General features: G+C 38.6%; 1 protein-coding gene across 2 annotated transcripts; it reads left to right on the top strand.

The window, feature by feature from the left end:
* Window positions 1-161: 161 nt before the first annotated feature.
* Window positions 162-16,892, top strand: BUB3 (BUB3 mitotic checkpoint protein). Of its 2 annotated transcripts, none has more exons than XM_082223721.1 (8): window positions 162-320; window positions 3,386-3,580; window positions 4,940-5,009; window positions 6,875-7,026; window positions 10,442-10,600; window positions 11,933-12,110; window positions 12,502-12,722; window positions 16,649-16,892. In XM_082223721.1, the coding sequence occupies exons 2-7, from the start codon at window positions 3,386-3,388 to the stop codon at window positions 12,720-12,722; spliced, it is 975 nt and encodes a 324-aa protein (XP_082079847.1). In that variant the 5' UTR covers window positions 162-320; the 3' UTR covers window positions 16,649-16,892. The 2 variants fall into 2 exon arrangements, with proteins under 2 accessions (XP_082079847.1, XP_082079846.1); XM_082223720.1 differs by having other exon boundaries at window positions 12,502-12,718.
* The last annotated feature ends 1,044 nt before the right edge of the window (window positions 16,893-17,936 follow it).

Raw genomic sequence — 17,936 nt, forward strand, 5'->3', positions numbered from 1 at the left:
CTCAAAGAAGCAGATGGGGCTTCTGTAGGCAGAGATGGGGGGGGGGGGCCAGCAGCGGAAGGCCGCGGAAGGGTAACTTGGGGCCCGTTGCATGCTGGGCGTTGTAGTCGACGCTACAAAACGCTGCCTCGCGGAGCATGCCGGTACGCGAGCCGTTCAGTCATTTCAAACTAACCAATCGCCGGCCGAGGCGGTCGCCGGAGCTGGGGCTGTTGGGAGTTGGCTCGGTATTCGAGGCGCGCGCGCGTGGCGAGAGGAGGAAGGCGGTTGGTTGCGTGTGAGAGTGAGAGAGAGGCCTCGTCGGAAAACTGGAGGACAAGGTAATAGGGGCGCCCCTGTTGTTGTTGTTGTCGTTCCCCACCCCCGCCCGCCTTGGGACGGAGAGTCCTCGCGCGGCCTGGGGGGACTCCCTCTCGGCCATTGCCTCTCCAAACCCTCGGAGGGAAGTGGAGCTGCGGGTCCTCCTTTCAGGCCACGCCCATTACACCCCCCCGCCTATTCCCGCGCCTATTCTTGCTGCCTTCTTCCCTCTCTGAGAAATTGGGGTGGGGGAGGGGGGGTGTAGGCATCTCATAAGGAATAGCATAGGGTTAAGGAATAATAAGCAGGGGGCATCCTAAGAAGAATCCTCCCCCTCCCCCAATACTCGAGGTTCCTTCGTCGCTTCTGGGGTCAAACATTTAATAACAATGGGGTAAGGTTTTGTGCTGTAAATACCGAGGCTCGTTGAAATGATAAGTTAAAAGACAATACCAGAGCTTTGCTGGATTAGGCCAGTGGTCAGTCTTGTAGGAAGCAGGATTCTAAGATAACAAGATGCCATTGCAAGCAGTAGCACTCTGCATAGCTGTCAACGTTTTTCCCTTTTTAATTCCCTTATTCCGAATAGGATTCCTCGCAAGAAAAGGGAAATGTTGACAGCTATGGCCCTCTGTGACTCTTGCTCCCTAGCAACTGGTACCTAGGCTCTCAGCTGGTGGGTCTGATATGGCCACCATGACTATGAGGGACATATTCTCCAGGAATTTGTGTAATCCCATGATCATGGAACTTTGATAGGGGAAAACAAGCAGTGGTTTAACCTTAGAGTGCTTCTGTGAGAGGGGAATTCTCACATCCATGGTGTACATTTTAAGAGATGCAGTTGGAACTACCACAAGGGTATTGGTTACACTGTATAATATGGAATCAGTTATACTAGCACATTGATTTCTCCATATGCTGTTATTTGATTATTATTCATTTCATTTCTATGCCGCTTTATATTTTTAAGGAAAATCTCAAAGCGGTTTACAACATATTAAAACATCAATAAAACAATCCAGAATCAAACATTTCTGAAGAAAGTCCAATATAAAGTATACAGTCAAAGCAACATAATTATCAGAAGACTAAAATATTATCTGAAAGATTTCAGAATAAAACATTACAAAGGAGGTCAGCTGCAGAATACATATTTAACACAAAGTTAACAAAAAAATCATTGATAAGTGAAGTCAAATATGAAACACATTTAAAACAGCATGATTAACAAGAGAATAAAATATTATTATAAGCATGACATGGCTGTTTGGCAGGCACAGAAGGATGGGGCAAAAGAATAAATAATTAGGGTTTGTTGTCAGGCATAGCGATGTCCCTCTGGTCTCACCAGGAGCCTCTTTGGTAGGGCTGGGTGAGTCTGGGCCCTGCTCCCTAGGCCAGGTGGAAAGGGCCTTGCAGGGAACGGCCTTCACGACTCATAGCTGGGCACTGATGTTCTCAGAGCCAAAATAGCCTGTGCATAAGCAATGCACAAGATAACACCTGCTTCTCCCACCTTTCTTTTGGGGCCACATTTCTACTGTTATGGAGGTATTTCTTTTCTCCCCCCCCCCCCCAAATAAGATGTTACATTACAGGCTGCTCAGTAATTTGCCAGATATTCGACTTCCGAAACGTTCAAAAACCAAAGCGTGGCTTCTGATTGGCTGTAGGAAGCTCCTGCAGCCAATCGGAAGCTGCAGAAGCCCCGTTGGACAGTTGGCTTCCAAATGAACGTTCGAAAACTGGAACACTCACTTCCGGTTTTCAATCATTCAGGAGCCAGAATGTTTGACTCCCAAGGTGTTCGGGAGCCGAGGTATGACTGTACTTGTAAGTAAGTAAGTAGATTTTTATTTATACCCCGCCCTCCCTGGCCAAGACCGGGATCAGGGCGGCTAACATCAAATATCAAATACATTAAAACACAATCAGACAATTGATTAAAATACAGCTTAAAAATTAGAAATTAAATGACTGCCCACAAATTACAACTATAGGGGTTGGAAACCTCAAGTATTCATCAAGTATTCATCAGGGCCAGCTATCCATGTTGGTCCCACATGAGCCAATAAAAGGGCCAAAGAGGTAACTTACAGGGTCCCATAGAGGGGGGGTCAAACTGTGCCCGGACTGAAGGCCAGGTGGAACAGTTCTGTCTTGCAGGGCCTGTGGAAGGATGTCAAGTCCCGCAGGGTCCTGGTCTCCTGCGATAGAGCGTTCCACCAGGCTGGGGCCAAAGTTTAGCCTCAAGGCCTGGGACCTCCAAGATACTATTATTTTCAGACCGTAAGATCCTCCATGGGGCATACCAGGAGAGGCGGTCCTGTAAGTACGAGGGTCCTAAGCCGTATAGGGCTTTAAAGGTTAAAACCAGCACCTTAAACCTGACCCTGTACTCCACTGGGAGCCAGTGCAGCTGGTATAGCACTGGATGAATGTGGTCCCATGGCAAGGACTCCATAAGGAGCCTCACATTCTGCACCCGCTGGAGTTTCTGGGTCAGCTTCAAGGGCAGCCCCACGTAGAGCGTGTTACAATAATCGAGGCTAGAGGTGACGTCTCCTGGATCACTGTGGCTAGATCAGGGCAAGAAAGGTAAGGGACCAGCTGCTTAGCATGGCGAAGGTGGAAAAATGCCACCTTTGCTGTAGCTGCAGCCTGCACCTCCATAGAGAGGGAGCCGTCAAAGGTTACACCCAAACTCCTGACGGAAGGCGCTGGCACTAATTGAGCCCCTGCAAGAGATGTGAGTTGGCCCCCCAACCCCATGTTGTCCTGACCCTGCCAGAGGACCTCTGTCTTCGAAGGATTTAACTTCAATTGGTTTTCACGCAGCCATCTAGCCACAGCTTCCAAACATCTGTTCAGTGTGTCCAGGGCCGAGTCAGGGGCTGTTCATCAACAGATAAAGCTGGGTGTCATCAGCATATTGCATATTGACAACAGAGTTCTGGACCAGATGTGCCAGTGGCCCATCCAACACGCTTTTCTTGTTGTTGTAATTTCTCTTTAAAATCTACCAATGATACTATAGAAAAAAATAATAATCTATAGATAACTTTTGTATTATCTTATTCAGATGACTGGGTCAAATGAATTTAAGTTGAACCAACCACCGGAAGATGGAATCTCATCAGTGAAATTTAGTCCTAACACATCTCAGTTTCTGCTTGTTTCATCTTGGGACACTTCTGTTCGATTGTATGATGTTCCTGCCAACACCATGAGACTCAAGTATCAACATACAGGAGCTGTACTTGACTGTGCTTTTTATGTAAGTCTTTTTTACTACTTTGTGTTTTACTATTGAAGTTATAAGAAGGGGATACAAGGTGTAACTGATTTAATTAGTAGGTTACTGAAGTCTTTAGGCTGGATTCCAAAGTGCCATGCACAGTGTTTTGCACGGACAGGGTTTTCAGCTCCTCCCATCTGACAAGAAACTACCTCTTGAAGACTGGGAGGCCCTCTGGAGCAACCCACCACCCTTTCTGTGCTCAGAAACACTTTGGAATTGCACATGGGCTTCTCTAGCCTGGCCTTTTATTAATGATTGAGCTTTAAGTTAAGTATGCCTTAAGTTAAGTAAGTTAAGCTTGTTTTGATGCTTGTGTGGGCCTGATGTTTTGTTGTAATGGGGAATGAAAAAAAGAATGCTAAAGATAGTCTTGCTCTCCAGCAACCAGTGAAAACATTTAAAAATAGAGGTTATCTTTATTATTTTTTTAAAGGTACCCTTACTGAGGTTTTAGGTAATAAGCCAGTGCAGCAGGTTAATATTTAATTTTAATTGGTTAAGACAGATGGCTGAACAGAATTGTTCAATTGATTGACAGCCCTGTTTTTAAAACTACGTATTTTGATTATAAGCCTCTATGGAAAATTGGGAAACCAGTAAAATTGTGTTGTATCAGTGGTCTTCTGCTCATGCATTACTTCTGCTTTGTCCTCCACTTTGTAGCTCCCTGAATATCTCCAATATCATCTTTGGAGGGTCTGCCAATCTACTGGAAGAGAACGTGGTGGTAGTGATGATATGCAAAAATGGGGCATTTTGTTCCCTGAGCAGAAGTCTGCTGCACAATTGGGTGGACATCACTGGATGTCATCCACTGTCTTTTGATCTTTTTGTTGCCTAGTCAAGTACAGTATTTCATTCCTATATAATAGTTATGCTGCAGGATTTTATCAACATTAATTATTTTGGAAGCAATATCACATTAGCGTTGTCAAACACATTTAATAACAGAATTTATTTTCTAATCTTCAGTTTCATAATTTTGTGCGTAGCTTTGGCCCCAGTGAAGGAGCTGAAGCCCCTTGCACAGGGGTGGGGTTCAAATTCTTCCCACAGTTATAGTAACCATTGTGGGTGACCTTTGGCGGTAGTGCTACTGTTGTCATTCAGTCGCCCTATTCTCTTGTGGAAATAAAATGGGTATGTAGGCAGTAGGAGAGCAGCGCCATCCCAAATTCTTATATGTATGCCTTTGAAAGGGTCATGGTTTGTTGATCCCTTGCTGACACTGTTGGATAAGACTTTTTAAAGCAAAATTAATGCCTTTATCAAATATTTGTTGGTTCCTTGGAGTACAGACATAGAACATAAGTGAACAACTTTCTTCTCTTGAAGGACCCTACACATGCCTGGAGTGGAGGATTGGATCGGCAGTTAAAAATGCATGACTTGAACACTGATCAAGGTAAGCTAATTGATAGGTATAGTAGAATCTGCAGAAGTAGGAGAAAATAGATTGTTTCAACAGTAGATTAATTCACTGAAAATAGTGTCGTGAAATAGAAAAGTATTATGACTGGAATTCTTACAGTATAAATACAGACAGCATTAAAGTGCAAATTAAATGTGTTTCTTTTCTGTACAGTTCATATTTACTATGTCATTTGGTTTTATGTCTGCACTTTCTGTAACTTCCATTTATTTCTGTATAGTGTTGCTCTTGATTTTATTTAGTGCATTTAAAGCTTTATTAGTCAATGCAGATTTTTAGGCTAAGGAAAGAGTTAGTATTCCATGATAAGAACCTTGTGGTGTTTTGTCTTTAACTGAGTATATAAAAATATTTGCAGGGTGGTACATTTTTATTTAAAAACAATCTTTTTGTTTTATTTACAGTTCTAGTCTTGAGTGTTGAGAAAGCGAAACTGTCAATATTGCTTGTATGACCTAGTTCTATGCAGTACTTTTTCTATCCTTGATAGTTTCATTTGTTCTTTTCCCTTTAGAAATGTATTTATGGGCTATTTAACACCTCCAACTTTGTTTTTACAGTCGTTTAGACTTGCCTGAGATTTTGGCAGAAGGGCATTATTCCGCATACATGTGCATATGAACTATGAGTTCATAGAGTAACGTGCAGGGCTTGAATTGATTTAAGAGACAATGGGGAAAATGCTGTAAACGGATAGCTCAGTCGGTAGAGCTATGAGACGTTTAATCTCAGGGTCATGGGTTTGAGCCCCATGTTGGGCAAAAGATTCCTGCATTGCAGGGGGTTGGACTAGATGATCCTTGTGGTCCCATCCAACTCTACAATTCTATGATTCTAAATATGAAATCCTTAAACTGTGATTATATATTATTTGGGGGTAGTAGAGAAATCTGGGGGGACATCTGTTGAGTGAGATTTTAAGGTGTGAGTATGATTGCACGTTCTGACTTGATAAGAGGACATTTAACATCCACTCCCTTTACAAATACCCTACAATATTGATAAATAGTCATTGTAGTTGATGCAGGGATAATAGGATCAGACACCTAGCTGTTTGGAAGCAGAGTAACTGAATGTCAGGAAAGCTGCTTTTCATCATTGTAGAGGATGAAATTAGATGCTGTGACATTGTAAATGGATAAGAAGTTTCCAGGCAATGGTTGCTTGATGTCTTGAAAGATACTGGAGAATTGGGTTTGGAGGAGAAAGCTATTTAGAATAAATTCTAGAGGATTAAAAAAAAGTACTGATTTATTTCCTAAGTTGGAGAAAGAATCTGAAGTATTACAGGATTAGTATTCAGCATCACTTTAAAAGCTTCTAAAACAGTTTAATACTACAGGATACAGTGCTAAAATGGATGATGCTGTGGAATAAAGGTTTATTGACAGTTTTGCTGAAAGTGCCTAATTACTCACAAGTGGCAAAGGCATGAACTAATGTGGTCATGCTACATTCACCTACTATTAGATCTTTCAAACACACCATTCATGACTAGGATTTTCAGAGGACCCCAACAGAGTTAGGTGCACAAATCTCTTTTGTTCATTTGAAAATCTCTGCATGGGTACCAACACCCCCCTTAAGCTTCTTTGAAATACTGAGTTGATATCTATTAGTCTACATTTAACACTTCAGAAGTGTCTGTCTATTGAGAAGATTAGAGGATCAAGCGTCCTTTGAAAGATGTCCCAGCATGAACATACATTAGTGAATGGTATATCAGACCCTGTTAACTCTGTATGAATATTGTTTTGTCCTTTTTATTAAATTTGATTCTCAAAAATATACTGCAACTATGTGTTCACACTATTACTAATCTTTTTTTTAAAAAACAGACAATCTTGTGGGCACCCATGATGCTCCTATCCGATGCGTTGAATATTGTCCAGAGGTCAACGTAATGGTAACAGGAAGTTGGGATCAAACAGTCAAGTTATGGGATCCGAGAACACCTTGTAATGCAGGAACATTTTCTCAGCCTGAAAAGGTTTGTATTTAAGCAATTTAGAATACAATACTTTGCATGCCTACTCAGAAGTAAGCACTGTTAAGTTCAATGGGGCTCTTTTTCTAGTAGACTTTTTATGTGGTTAAGGAATACATTTGAGCAATTAAAGTATTAATATCTTTCAGATCAGTTCATTGTTTGCATTAAAAATTTATAAACACTATTAATGAGGGTAAAATTACAGACTTAAGTGAGTTTTTGCATGATTAACAAGTACTACTTAAATACCAGAAAAATACAAAGTTAACTCTTTAGTTATTCTCAGTAATTAATGCAAGCTTAGCTACACCAGGAAAATATAATGACACTCTTCAGACATAACACAAAACCATGATTTGTTGTTAAGGGCTTGAGCCCCACAAACCTTAGACTTGTTTGCTCCTCCCACAAAGGGACAAGGTTTAAAGCTTTAGTCTTCTTTTGTTTCTAAACTGCTTTTTCCCATTGCTCAATCTTTAGTAAACTGGTTTTTAGAAACCATTGTTAATTAACAAACCAGGATAAGACTTGGATACAATAGGGAGATCCTTTTGCTGAAGGTATATTCCAGAAACCCAGCTGGTAGTATTGCCTATGTTATATTGTGGTGTCAATACACTAATATAGGAAGGGCTTTGTTGGTGTATCCATTTATGCCAATGTAAACAGGAAATTTTGATTGTTGCAGCTTACCGTATTTTTTGCACCATAACACTCACTTTTTTCCTCCTAAAAAGTAAGGGGAAATGTCTGTGCGTGTTATGGAGGGAATGCCTACAGGTGGCATGCCTACGGATTTTCCTCCTCTAGAAACTACGTGCGTGTTATGGTCGGGTGCGTGTTATAGCGTGTTATAGCGTGTTTCAGCTTCTTATTCAGGGTCCATGAGTAAGGTCCTAGCAGCTGATTTGCAGCCTGCTGTAACTTCGGCTTACAAGTACTGTAAACAAAGTGATGGGATAAAGTTACGGCCAACAATAAAACTTGAGTTATGCATTTAAGTGTAACTTGAACGGTGTAACTTTTATTTTAACATGTTAGTGCAGCCTTATGGTATGAATAGCTGCATGTTTTGATAAATGGATGAGATGAGGCTTTAACTTCTTCAGCAGTTGCATTAACAGTATTTAAATTTTTATTTATGATCTCTTGCCAGTCTTCATTTTCATAGGCAGATACATGCAAATAGTTTTTGTCACTACTTCAAATACTTTCTAATCACAATGGTGAGCTGTCAGTCTGGACCACATCATGTCTAAATAGCCCAGTAATGTGGGCACTACATAATCTGAATCTATTGGCGAGATCTTTGATCAGGATAAAAATGTTGTTTTTTACTTGTGATTTATGGTTGCATGTAGCATGTAGAAAACTGTGATGAATTGCTCGCAGAATGCCATATAATAGACAGTCACACTGAATCAAACTTCTTATTGGTATAGCAAGGTTCATTATGTCACTTTTTTAAATAGTATCTCTGATAAATGTGTATACCTAGCCTATTTCATGATATTGGTTTCATTTGATTTATGGCTATGGGGTGCTGTAAAGAATACTTCACAGGTATGACACCAGTCTGTAAAGAAGATTTAAGGTAGTTAACACTCCTGATGCAGTTTTTCCTGTATATATTTTTCTATAACATTGCTTTTGTGTTATCACATTTTATACTGTATGCATTCTTGTATAGTAATTTACTTTGTGTCACTGTTGTTTGAGCCATTGACAATTCATCATCATCAATAATAATAATAATAATAATAATAATAATAATAATAATAATAATAAATTCATTAAATTTATATACCGCCCTATACCCAGAGCTCTCAGGGCAGTTCACAGAACAAAATCAAAATATAAAACCACAAAATATATAATCAAAATAAAAACAACCCAACCCACATTTTAAAAGGACATAGGATGTCAATCAAATCAACCAAAGGCCTGGTTAAAAAGGAATGTTTTTGCTTGGCGCCTAAAAGTGTATAATGAAGGTGTCAGGCGAGTTTCCCTGGGGAGAACATTCCACAGACAGGGAGCCACTGCAGAGAATGCTCATTCTTGTGTTGCCACCCTCTGGACCTCTAGGAGAAGGCACATGAAGAAAGGCCTCAGAAGATGATCTCAGGGTCTGGGTAGGTTCATATGGAGAGAGGCGGTCTTTGAGGTATTGCAGTCCTGAGCCGTTTAAGGTTAAAACCAGCACTTTGAATTGGGCCTGGGCCTGGAAACTAATCGGTAGCCCGTGCATTCTGTTTACATTCTGTTAGTCCTAGTATAAATGAAGGATCTGTAATTAGATACCAGATCTACCACATGTTAAGCATATGGAATGAAAGCATGTATAGTATGTATCTTTTTAGAAAGGTAAAGTTGAAATATCTAATATGTAACTAGTAGCTGTTACTTGAAAGAGTTTTACCTGATAACAGATTAATTGCTTAGTTACACAACTTTTGTTTTTAGTTTAAACTGATTTAAGCAACATTTTATTGTTTATCACAACCATTAAAAAATTTTTAGCGGTTAGTTATGCATGCTGAAATGGCAAGAGTAAATAAACAGTTGAGCGTTCAGTATAATATATTTTTTGATATTCCTGCCAGCAAATTTTTCTCTCTGTGTGTAATTGACAGGTAGGTTATTGTTTTCTGAAACAATAGACAAACTTTCTTTAAAATTATTTATGTAATCATGACACAGATGTAATGATGCTTGATCTGTTAACCATGGATAAGAGTTTGAGAGCAATCTGTGAGCTTGAGCACTATCTCACCTTACTTCTTGCAGATGGATCTTCCCCTTCCCACCCCACATTTTATTTAAAGAATTTAAATTCACTTTTTGCTTTCAGAGCCTAAAAACATTACATAGGCACCTGGGTTTTAAAAAAATATTTGTGTGTATGTACTAACAATGCTTAGCTCCAAACCACAACTATGATTATAAATGTATATGCAATCCATAGTTTGTGCTAACTATAGTTCCTGAGGATTTGTGAAAGCTGGGGTTAGATGAATTGGCGAGGACATTGTTATAACTTAAAGGGTAGAATTAGCTCTTTAGGTTTGTAGGTTGGTTGGGAAAAGAATGGTCTCCCTTTGAGGATGGAGAACTCTTAGCAGGAACAAGACAGATATAAGGAGGACAAACAAGAAGAATTGCATCTCTATAGCAAGGCTTAGTAAGTAAAATTTTGGTATTCCAGCATGGGTAATCTTGTATAGTCCATGTAGAATGCATTTTAGTGTTTCATGGAGAGTTAAGTCTGCTAGACTTCTACTTTTAAAAATCTTTTGTCATTGAACATGTTAATGGAACAGGTAATCTTTTCCTTCTACCTTCATGCTGCTAAAGTAGAAATCCTAGTACTGAATGTGGAAAATGTAATGCCACTTTATAACTTTTTTCCAAGGTGTATACATTGTCTGTGTCTGGTGATAGATTGATAGTGGGAACAGCCGGTCGGAGAGTTTTGGTGTGGGACTTGCGAAACATGGGCTATGTTCAACAAAGAAGAGAATCAAGTCTTAAATATCAGACACGTTGCATCAGAGCATTCCCTAACAAACAGGTATTTAAATTGTGCTGCATAATAATAATAATAGTAATAATAATAATAATAATAATAATACAGTGGTACCTCGCAAGACGAATGCCTCGCAAGACGAAAAACGCGCAAGACGAAAGAGTTTTCTGTTTTTTGAGTCGTTCCGCAAGACGAATTTCCCTATGGGCTTGCTTTGCAAGACGAAACGTCTTGCGAGTTCTTGCGAGTTTGTTTTCTTTTTCTTAAAGCCGCTAAGCCGCTAATAGCCGTGCTTCGCAAGACGAAGAGACTCGCGGAACGGATTAATTTCGTCTTGCGAGGCACCACTGTAATAATAATAATAATAATAATAATTTTTATTTATACCCCGCCCTCCCCAGCCAAGGCCGGGCTCAGAGCGGCTTGTCAAATGAAAGTTTGTAGAAAAATAGTCTCAATTATACCAGCTTTTGATATTTATGATTATCTTGACTCAAAAAGTTTATTTTGAATCTTGTTAATTTTATTGCTATCTCTAAAACAAATGATGTATTTGCTGTGCTTTCCTAAGGTTTTGAAGCTGTTAATGGAGTTGGAAACTAGAGGAACTTTAATATTGTATTTAATTCTAAAATTATCACAGAGCTCTGAATTATGCAGGAGCAGTAGACTGGCATAAATGCCATGCGCCAAGAAAATTAGTGTTCTGGGAAATACTGTTACAGGATTTAGATAAAAAACTATTTGCTTAGGAGTCATTTTCTGTGCTGGGCATGGCTCTTTCCTGGATCTATCAAAGCTACAAAGAGAATTAACAGAAGAACAAGAGTGTCTTTGTTTCTCTCATCATTCCCTTCTCTGGGGTTCAATGTAGTGTTTAGCCATTATTTTCTGCTCTTCTTGAGGTGGGAAAAATATAAAGGAAAAGCCTAACAGACTTTTATTGATGTCAGATAGCAAGATATACCTAGCAGATATAGAGTTGTCTTATGCAGAGGAGGCATTAAATGAAAGCGAATTTTGTTAGATGTTATTTATAAGCAAAAGGGTTTCTCATTTGGAATCTGTTCTCACTTTCTAAAAGGCATTAGTGTGTGCCCTGTTTAGAGTTAATGTCAGAACTGGAATGCAACATTCTTTATCAGGACACAATCCTAAGAGAATAATCTATAATTCCCTTTGGAATCTTCTTAGACATTTTTACAAACCTTTAGGACTCAGAGTGCACCTGTTCCTCTCAATAGTTAAATGTGACATGTGTACATAAGATGTACACATCTTATAAATGTTTCATCAACATAGAGCAGTTCATAAAGAAAAAACAAAACCCTATGCTCAGTCATCGAAATAAGTGAGGATTCTGTCTGTGTCCCATAGGGCTATGTGTTAAGCTCTATTGAAGGCCGTGTTGCAGTTGAGTATTTGGATCCAAGTTTGGAGGTACAGAAGAAGAAATATGCTTTCAAATGTCACAGATTGAAGGAGAATAATATTGAACATATTTATCCAGTCAATGCCATCTCTTTCCACAATGTCCATAACACTTTTGCTACAGGTAACATGAAACTTTATTTTTTTCTTATTAGTGCTGTTAGTTGATAATTCTTCAGTTATATTGACCAAGCAGTCATCTGAAAAGCTTCAGTTGTTCTGTGATTCTTTTAGAGAATTTGAGGTATCCTGTCTTTAGTTCTCAAATATATCATTAAAATATAAGCTGAAAAATACAGTTTCTACTTTGTAGCTGTTTTGCATACTTGTAAAACTGGGAAGATTGTTTGATGTGAAAAATTTCTGCAATAATTCAGAACCTATTTTATATCTTGTACCATGTGCTTCTCCCATTAAATAACTGAAATATCCTTGCACTTTCTAATTATATTTAATTGCACAGATATCAATAATGCTCGTTTCTGCTGCTTTGGCTCTTTGCAATCTATTTTTAGGTGGTTCCGATGGCTTTGTCAATATTTGGGATCCATTCAATAAAAAGAGACTCTGTCAGTTCCACCGCTATCCTACAAGCATAGCATCTCTAGCCTTCAGCAATGATGGAACCACCCTTGCAATTGCATCATCATATATGTACGAATTGGATGACGTTGAACATCCTGAAGATGGTATCTATATTCGGCAAGTGACAGATGCCGAAACAAAACCCAAGTGAGTAAGTTTCACCTGTATTTGAGCTTTTTCTACCGTTTATTCCAGGATTTATTAATTTTCCTAAATTCATGAATAGCATTATTGATTCCTGGTAGATAGTGCAGCTTGACAGTAGGACTAGAGTTGATTTTATCTTGTTCTCCCCAAGCTTTCAATATCCGTAGGTTGATAGACGGCTGGTGGATAAAATTGTCTACTTGTTTTGTGGGAGAAGAATGTCAAACTCTCATTCTTCTTGAATAGGAGCTATTATATGAAGTCATGGCATTATTGCCAGCTCATTGCTTTAAAATTAAGTTGAAGAATTCAGGATAATACATATGAGAGAGTCTAATTATATTAGGATTTTTAAGATTTCGAACTATTGGCAATCTCTGCACATAGATCTGGGTTTCTCATCTACAATACACCAAAGCAGAGCTGCTATAGTGATGGTTTAAATTATAAGAAAATAATTTTGAAACGGTATGTGTAACTCTTTAATGTCCAGAATTGTGCCACGTTTCCTGGTAAAGCAAATACTAGTTTTGGTTGCACAAAGCTAAAATGAATTTAGCCTAAACCTAAATACATTGCGATTTTCTTTCCCTTAGCACATTGGAGTTTATATCTTATATTCAGTTTTGCCACTTGAGTATATTACAGTGCTAAGAAAACACATATGCCTGCAGTGTTTGGAACCTCTGTGGGTATTAGCTGTTCCCACTAGCCCCACAGCTGCTTGCTGTCTCTCATTAGCGTATTTGCCTTCAGGAAGGTGGGGAGCAGCAGATATGAGCATGTTTGCCTGTAGGGAAAGATAATTGCAAAAAGGCCTTTATGCTGTAGTATCCATAGGGATGGGTCAACTCCTACTCCTTGCTTGCTGGAACCCTATGATCTTCCAGTCAGACCTAGGTACACAAGAATGCACACATAGACTTAGAATTAAAGAACAGAGTGCTTCTGAGCCCATTCTGAACCTAGGAATTAATTTTTAGGGCCAAAACTGAACTGAGCTTAAAAGACATTTCACAGAAAAGTCCAGTCAGAGTTAATATTCTTTTTCCATTTCAGCGCCCTTATTAAGGTGGAAAATGTTTTTGTTGCTAAACATTTAGGAGTCATAAATCCTTGCTGATCACTAGATCTACCAGTACCCCCTGATCTAATTTTTGCTCACCTCTGCTGTAGTATAGGTGTGTATAGGAGAGAAATACACACATTATCTCCCTCCATTCTTAGCTCTTTAAACTAGCTGCTTCTTTCTCTTGTTGTGTACATGTACTACTTCTGCTGTGGAAGAAGAGTGGCTCTAGTTGGTGGGAAAGCTCTGTGTGGCTTGAACTTCCTCCTGCAAGGAATTGGCAGCTTAGAGTTATTGTGGGCATTCTCACACTTGGCATTTGGTTGCTTATTAAGATGTAGAATTTGCCACACATAACATCCAAAAAGTGGATATTTCTTACTTAAAACTTAATCTGACTCTTGCGTCACTGGCGTGGACTTCATGGAAATGAAGAGTAGCTTTTCTAAGCCCATCTTGTGAGTACAGTTACTTGCCTCAGAATAATGTCAGGCAAATAAGCTGGTGTGGGCATTCAGGGTCCCTGTGCTCAGGGCATCTTATAGTAAAGCATCATCAGGTGCAGCTAAATTAAGCTGAAAGTAATTGACATACAGTTTGTTTTGTTGAAGGAATGTTCTTTTTGCAAGGGAATTTCAGAAGATAGATGCCACAACAGGGAGGGTATTAGGTTATACCTCTATCAAACCAAAGGAATACAGAGTGGTGTCTCCCATGCAGAACCGGCACAAAGAACTTCAAAGGGTTTAGGTGTCCTGGAAGATGCTGTGTCCCTGTGCCTGGGCACTTTTAAAAAGGCTTATTGGCACATCTAGGTTATAAACTTGGTAACTGTACCTGTGCTCTTGAGATTCATTTCTTCTTAAAAAACAAACTGTTGAGGGGCTTATACAGTAACGCTGCAATTCATTGTTGCGCTATGGTGAGTGTTTTGTCTACACAAGCATTTCAGCTTGTCAGACACAACACCCCCCCCCTTTTCTGGGAGTACTCCCAACTTGTCCAAGCCAATTTTGGGGGTTCATTGGGGAGGGGAGCTCCATTGTGTCTTTGCACAGGCTTCCATTGATGGGGCTCATTGAGTGAATCCCACCCAATATGTTTTCAAGCAATAGTTATTGTTGAACTAGTGCCAGAGATGTCCAGGCCTGTTACCACATCTCATTTTAATCTACTTCTCTGGGTTGTTTTGAGGATAAACTAGAGAAGAATTGTATATGCCAAAGTGTTGCATCATGGTGAAGGATGCAGATATGAAACAAACAAAGATGTGATCATGAAAAATTGAACTAAAATGAACAATACCAAATTAATGCAAAAGTTGTGTTTACAGAAACTAATAAAAAAAAGGCAAAAGGTTTATTTAAAGTTTCCACCCTTAACTCTGGATCAGTTTTCCGGGAATGCAGGGGAAATAAGGAAACAACAAAAAACACCCCTCTCCTTTTCCCAGTAGGAGCATTCCAGGCAGACTTTTTCTTATAAAACTCACTGTATAACTCTTATTTATTTATTTAAAACTTTATTATATAATAGTGCAATCCTAAACATGTCTACTCAGAAGTAAGACCTATTGAGTTTGATGGGGCTTACTCCCTGGTAAGTCTGTATAGAGTTGCAGTATTGGCTACCTTTCCCCAAACCTCTTTTACCTTAGGTCATGTTCATCACATTTGACTTAATCAGCTGATCTATGTTGAGTGAGATACTACAGTAGAACAGTTAGTAATGATATTTCCTTTATGTTTAACACAAGGAAATGCCACCAGACCTTTTGTAAATATTTGTTGCTTGTGCTGCTTCTGGGAGTACTATAAGCACTCATGGTATTTCAAATTCTTAAGAGCCAGCACCACAGTTCTACTTTCCAGGCATAACCACGACTTAAAAGTATATTTTAGATTTTTATTCAATTTCCCCCAGCCTTGACTTTGCCATGCTATCATCTGTTACACTAATATGAATGCAACTTGCCAAAATCAGTATAGTGGGATTAAAAAAAAAAAGATATTTGGAACTACTTCCCACATTACACCATGTTAATGGGAGTGCTCCTGCAGATTACTTGCATTAATGAGAATTATAGCATGGGAAGCAGTCTTCAGTCGATTGAGGGCCTGACCATATGACTTTGATTTCAGCTGTTTCTATCCTTGCGTTGTGTTTGCTAATTATAGGGATGCTTCGTTCTGCTTTCTGAGGAGGTTAATCTTCAATTAAACAATATTTCCTCTTGGCTGTCCATTATTTTCTGAAACAGATGGTTCATCATTTCCTGGGCTGTTAAACACAGCAAGGTTAAGGTTAGACTCCTGGGAATTAGTTAGTTTTGAATCTTATTACAGGATGTAGAAGCAAAACTAATAAGAATAGTACTTAATAACATTTTGTTGCAGCAAACAATTATTTATTAGCAAACAATTGATCCCAGAAGGGCAAATTGTTTGAGTCGGTAATGAGCTGAGACAAGGCAGAGCATATCTGTGTATTCGCAAAATAATTGTAACGTAATTGCAATGCATTTAGACAGGCATCTATTTGGACTTCTTTCTGCCTTTAAATGAATTTCTGAAACATTAATATGCTTTTCAGACATGTTGCTTATGCCAGTCTTCAACCAGACACTGAAGAATTCTTGTAGTGATCCTTGGAAGTTAACTTGTGCCAAGTGATAGTGTCTCCTAAATTAGAGCTTTTCAGCTTCCAGTTGCAGACTTTTAATTGTTAGATTTGGAAAGGCAAAGAAATGACATGTATGATGTATGAAGGTTTATGTCAAGTTGGAACACTTTGTTGAAAATTTATTTGCAATGTTATGAAAATTCAGATAGTTCTCTGAGACATGCTTCTTTATTTTGCAGGTCTACTTAACTTCTGACACAATGCTTCAGTAATTTTCTCTTTCAAAGTATGTCCACTTGCTCGTTACAAGGCTAGCATAAAGCAAATCCTGGATTAAATGAAGATACATTTCCAATAATGCTTTCACAGAAAGGAGTGTTTTGTGTAATCATTCAGTATATTCTATCATTCTTTTGTTTTTAGCTTATTCACGAAACACTGTTTTCTTCTGTCTGAACAGTAATAAACTTTTCTGTTAGTTGATTCATTTGAAATACATTATTTTCTAGTTGAACTTTTGTACTTATTTAATAGTAGTTTAAATAGTTTAATAAATGCAATTTTCAAAAAAAAATTTAATGCTATTATAAGTCTTGGATTTATCAGTGGGAACATCTACTTTTTAATCTGTTTTCTTTTGGGGCATGGTAGGATAAACCACATATTCAGTTTTATGTTGAATAAGGGCTCTCTTAGGCTGGCCAAAGGCTTTGTTTGAAAAACCTTAGAAGCACACATTGTCTCCAGCACTTGCAATTTACCTTTGCAAATTGTAATTTGTCTTCAGCATGGCTGGAAAGATGGCAAAAGTGGGAATTAAGATGTGTAGTGCACCATTAAAGAGTGATGTCAGCATTTCAGAAGTTCTTTCTCAGAAAAGAATAAACTGGTTTTAGACATTTGCCCCCATTCAGCAAGAGAACTACTATGATGATTTATTGCATATTAATGTATTTATATTCTGCTACTCGGTAACTCTCAAAGCAACTTTATTGATAATAATACGCAAAAGAAAAAATAAATACAAAGCAAGCCGGTTAATAATAGCAAGAAAAAGTTATAAAATCAAAGGGCGAATCATATAAGAAGTCATTTGTGTACATTCCACCCAGCAACGCTTCAAAACAATTGTGAAACATTACCAAGACCGGGTGGTAGGGATTGTAAATTGATAGGAGATGGGAACCTAGCTGTTTTAGAGATGACAATGTTTAGATATATGTATTTTGCGAAAATACATTCAAAATGTGCATTTAATTATGTATTTAAATTAATTTTCATGGCTTTATAAACAAAACATGGATGTGGAAAGAGGATAGAAGGGATTTGGGAATTAACACATGTGAAAGTAACATAGAACAGAAACAGACAGCCATTCATGCCTAGTACATTGCTACTTCATAACTGAGTATGCTGAGTATTTGTACCTGTACCATGGTTCATATGCAGCTGTGTTGGAAGCTGTCTTACTTCGGAAGCATTAAAAAAGAAATGACTACCTACTATCCTCTCAAAACACCTTTAAGA

Source organism: Podarcis vaucheri, assembly GCF_965113315.1.
Source record: "Podarcis vaucheri genome assembly, chromosome: 5".
In the NCBI taxonomy this organism is placed as follows: domain Eukaryota; kingdom Metazoa; phylum Chordata; class Lepidosauria; order Squamata; family Lacertidae; genus Podarcis; species Podarcis vaucheri.

Excerpts from the sequence above, each read along its gene's own strand:
- BUB3 (XM_082223720.1), top strand. The coding sequence starts at position 3,386 with ATGACTGGGTCAAATGAATTTAAGTTGAACCAACCACCGGAAGATGGA. Across the intron at positions 3,581-4,939 it reads TACTTGACTGTGCTTTTTAT|GACCCTACACATGCCTGGAG; the intron begins GTAAGTCTTTTT and ends CTTCTCTTGAAG. Across the intron at positions 7,027-10,441 it reads CATTTTCTCAGCCTGAAAAG|GTGTATACATTGTCTGTGTC; the intron begins GTTTGTATTTAA and ends CTTTTTTCCAAG.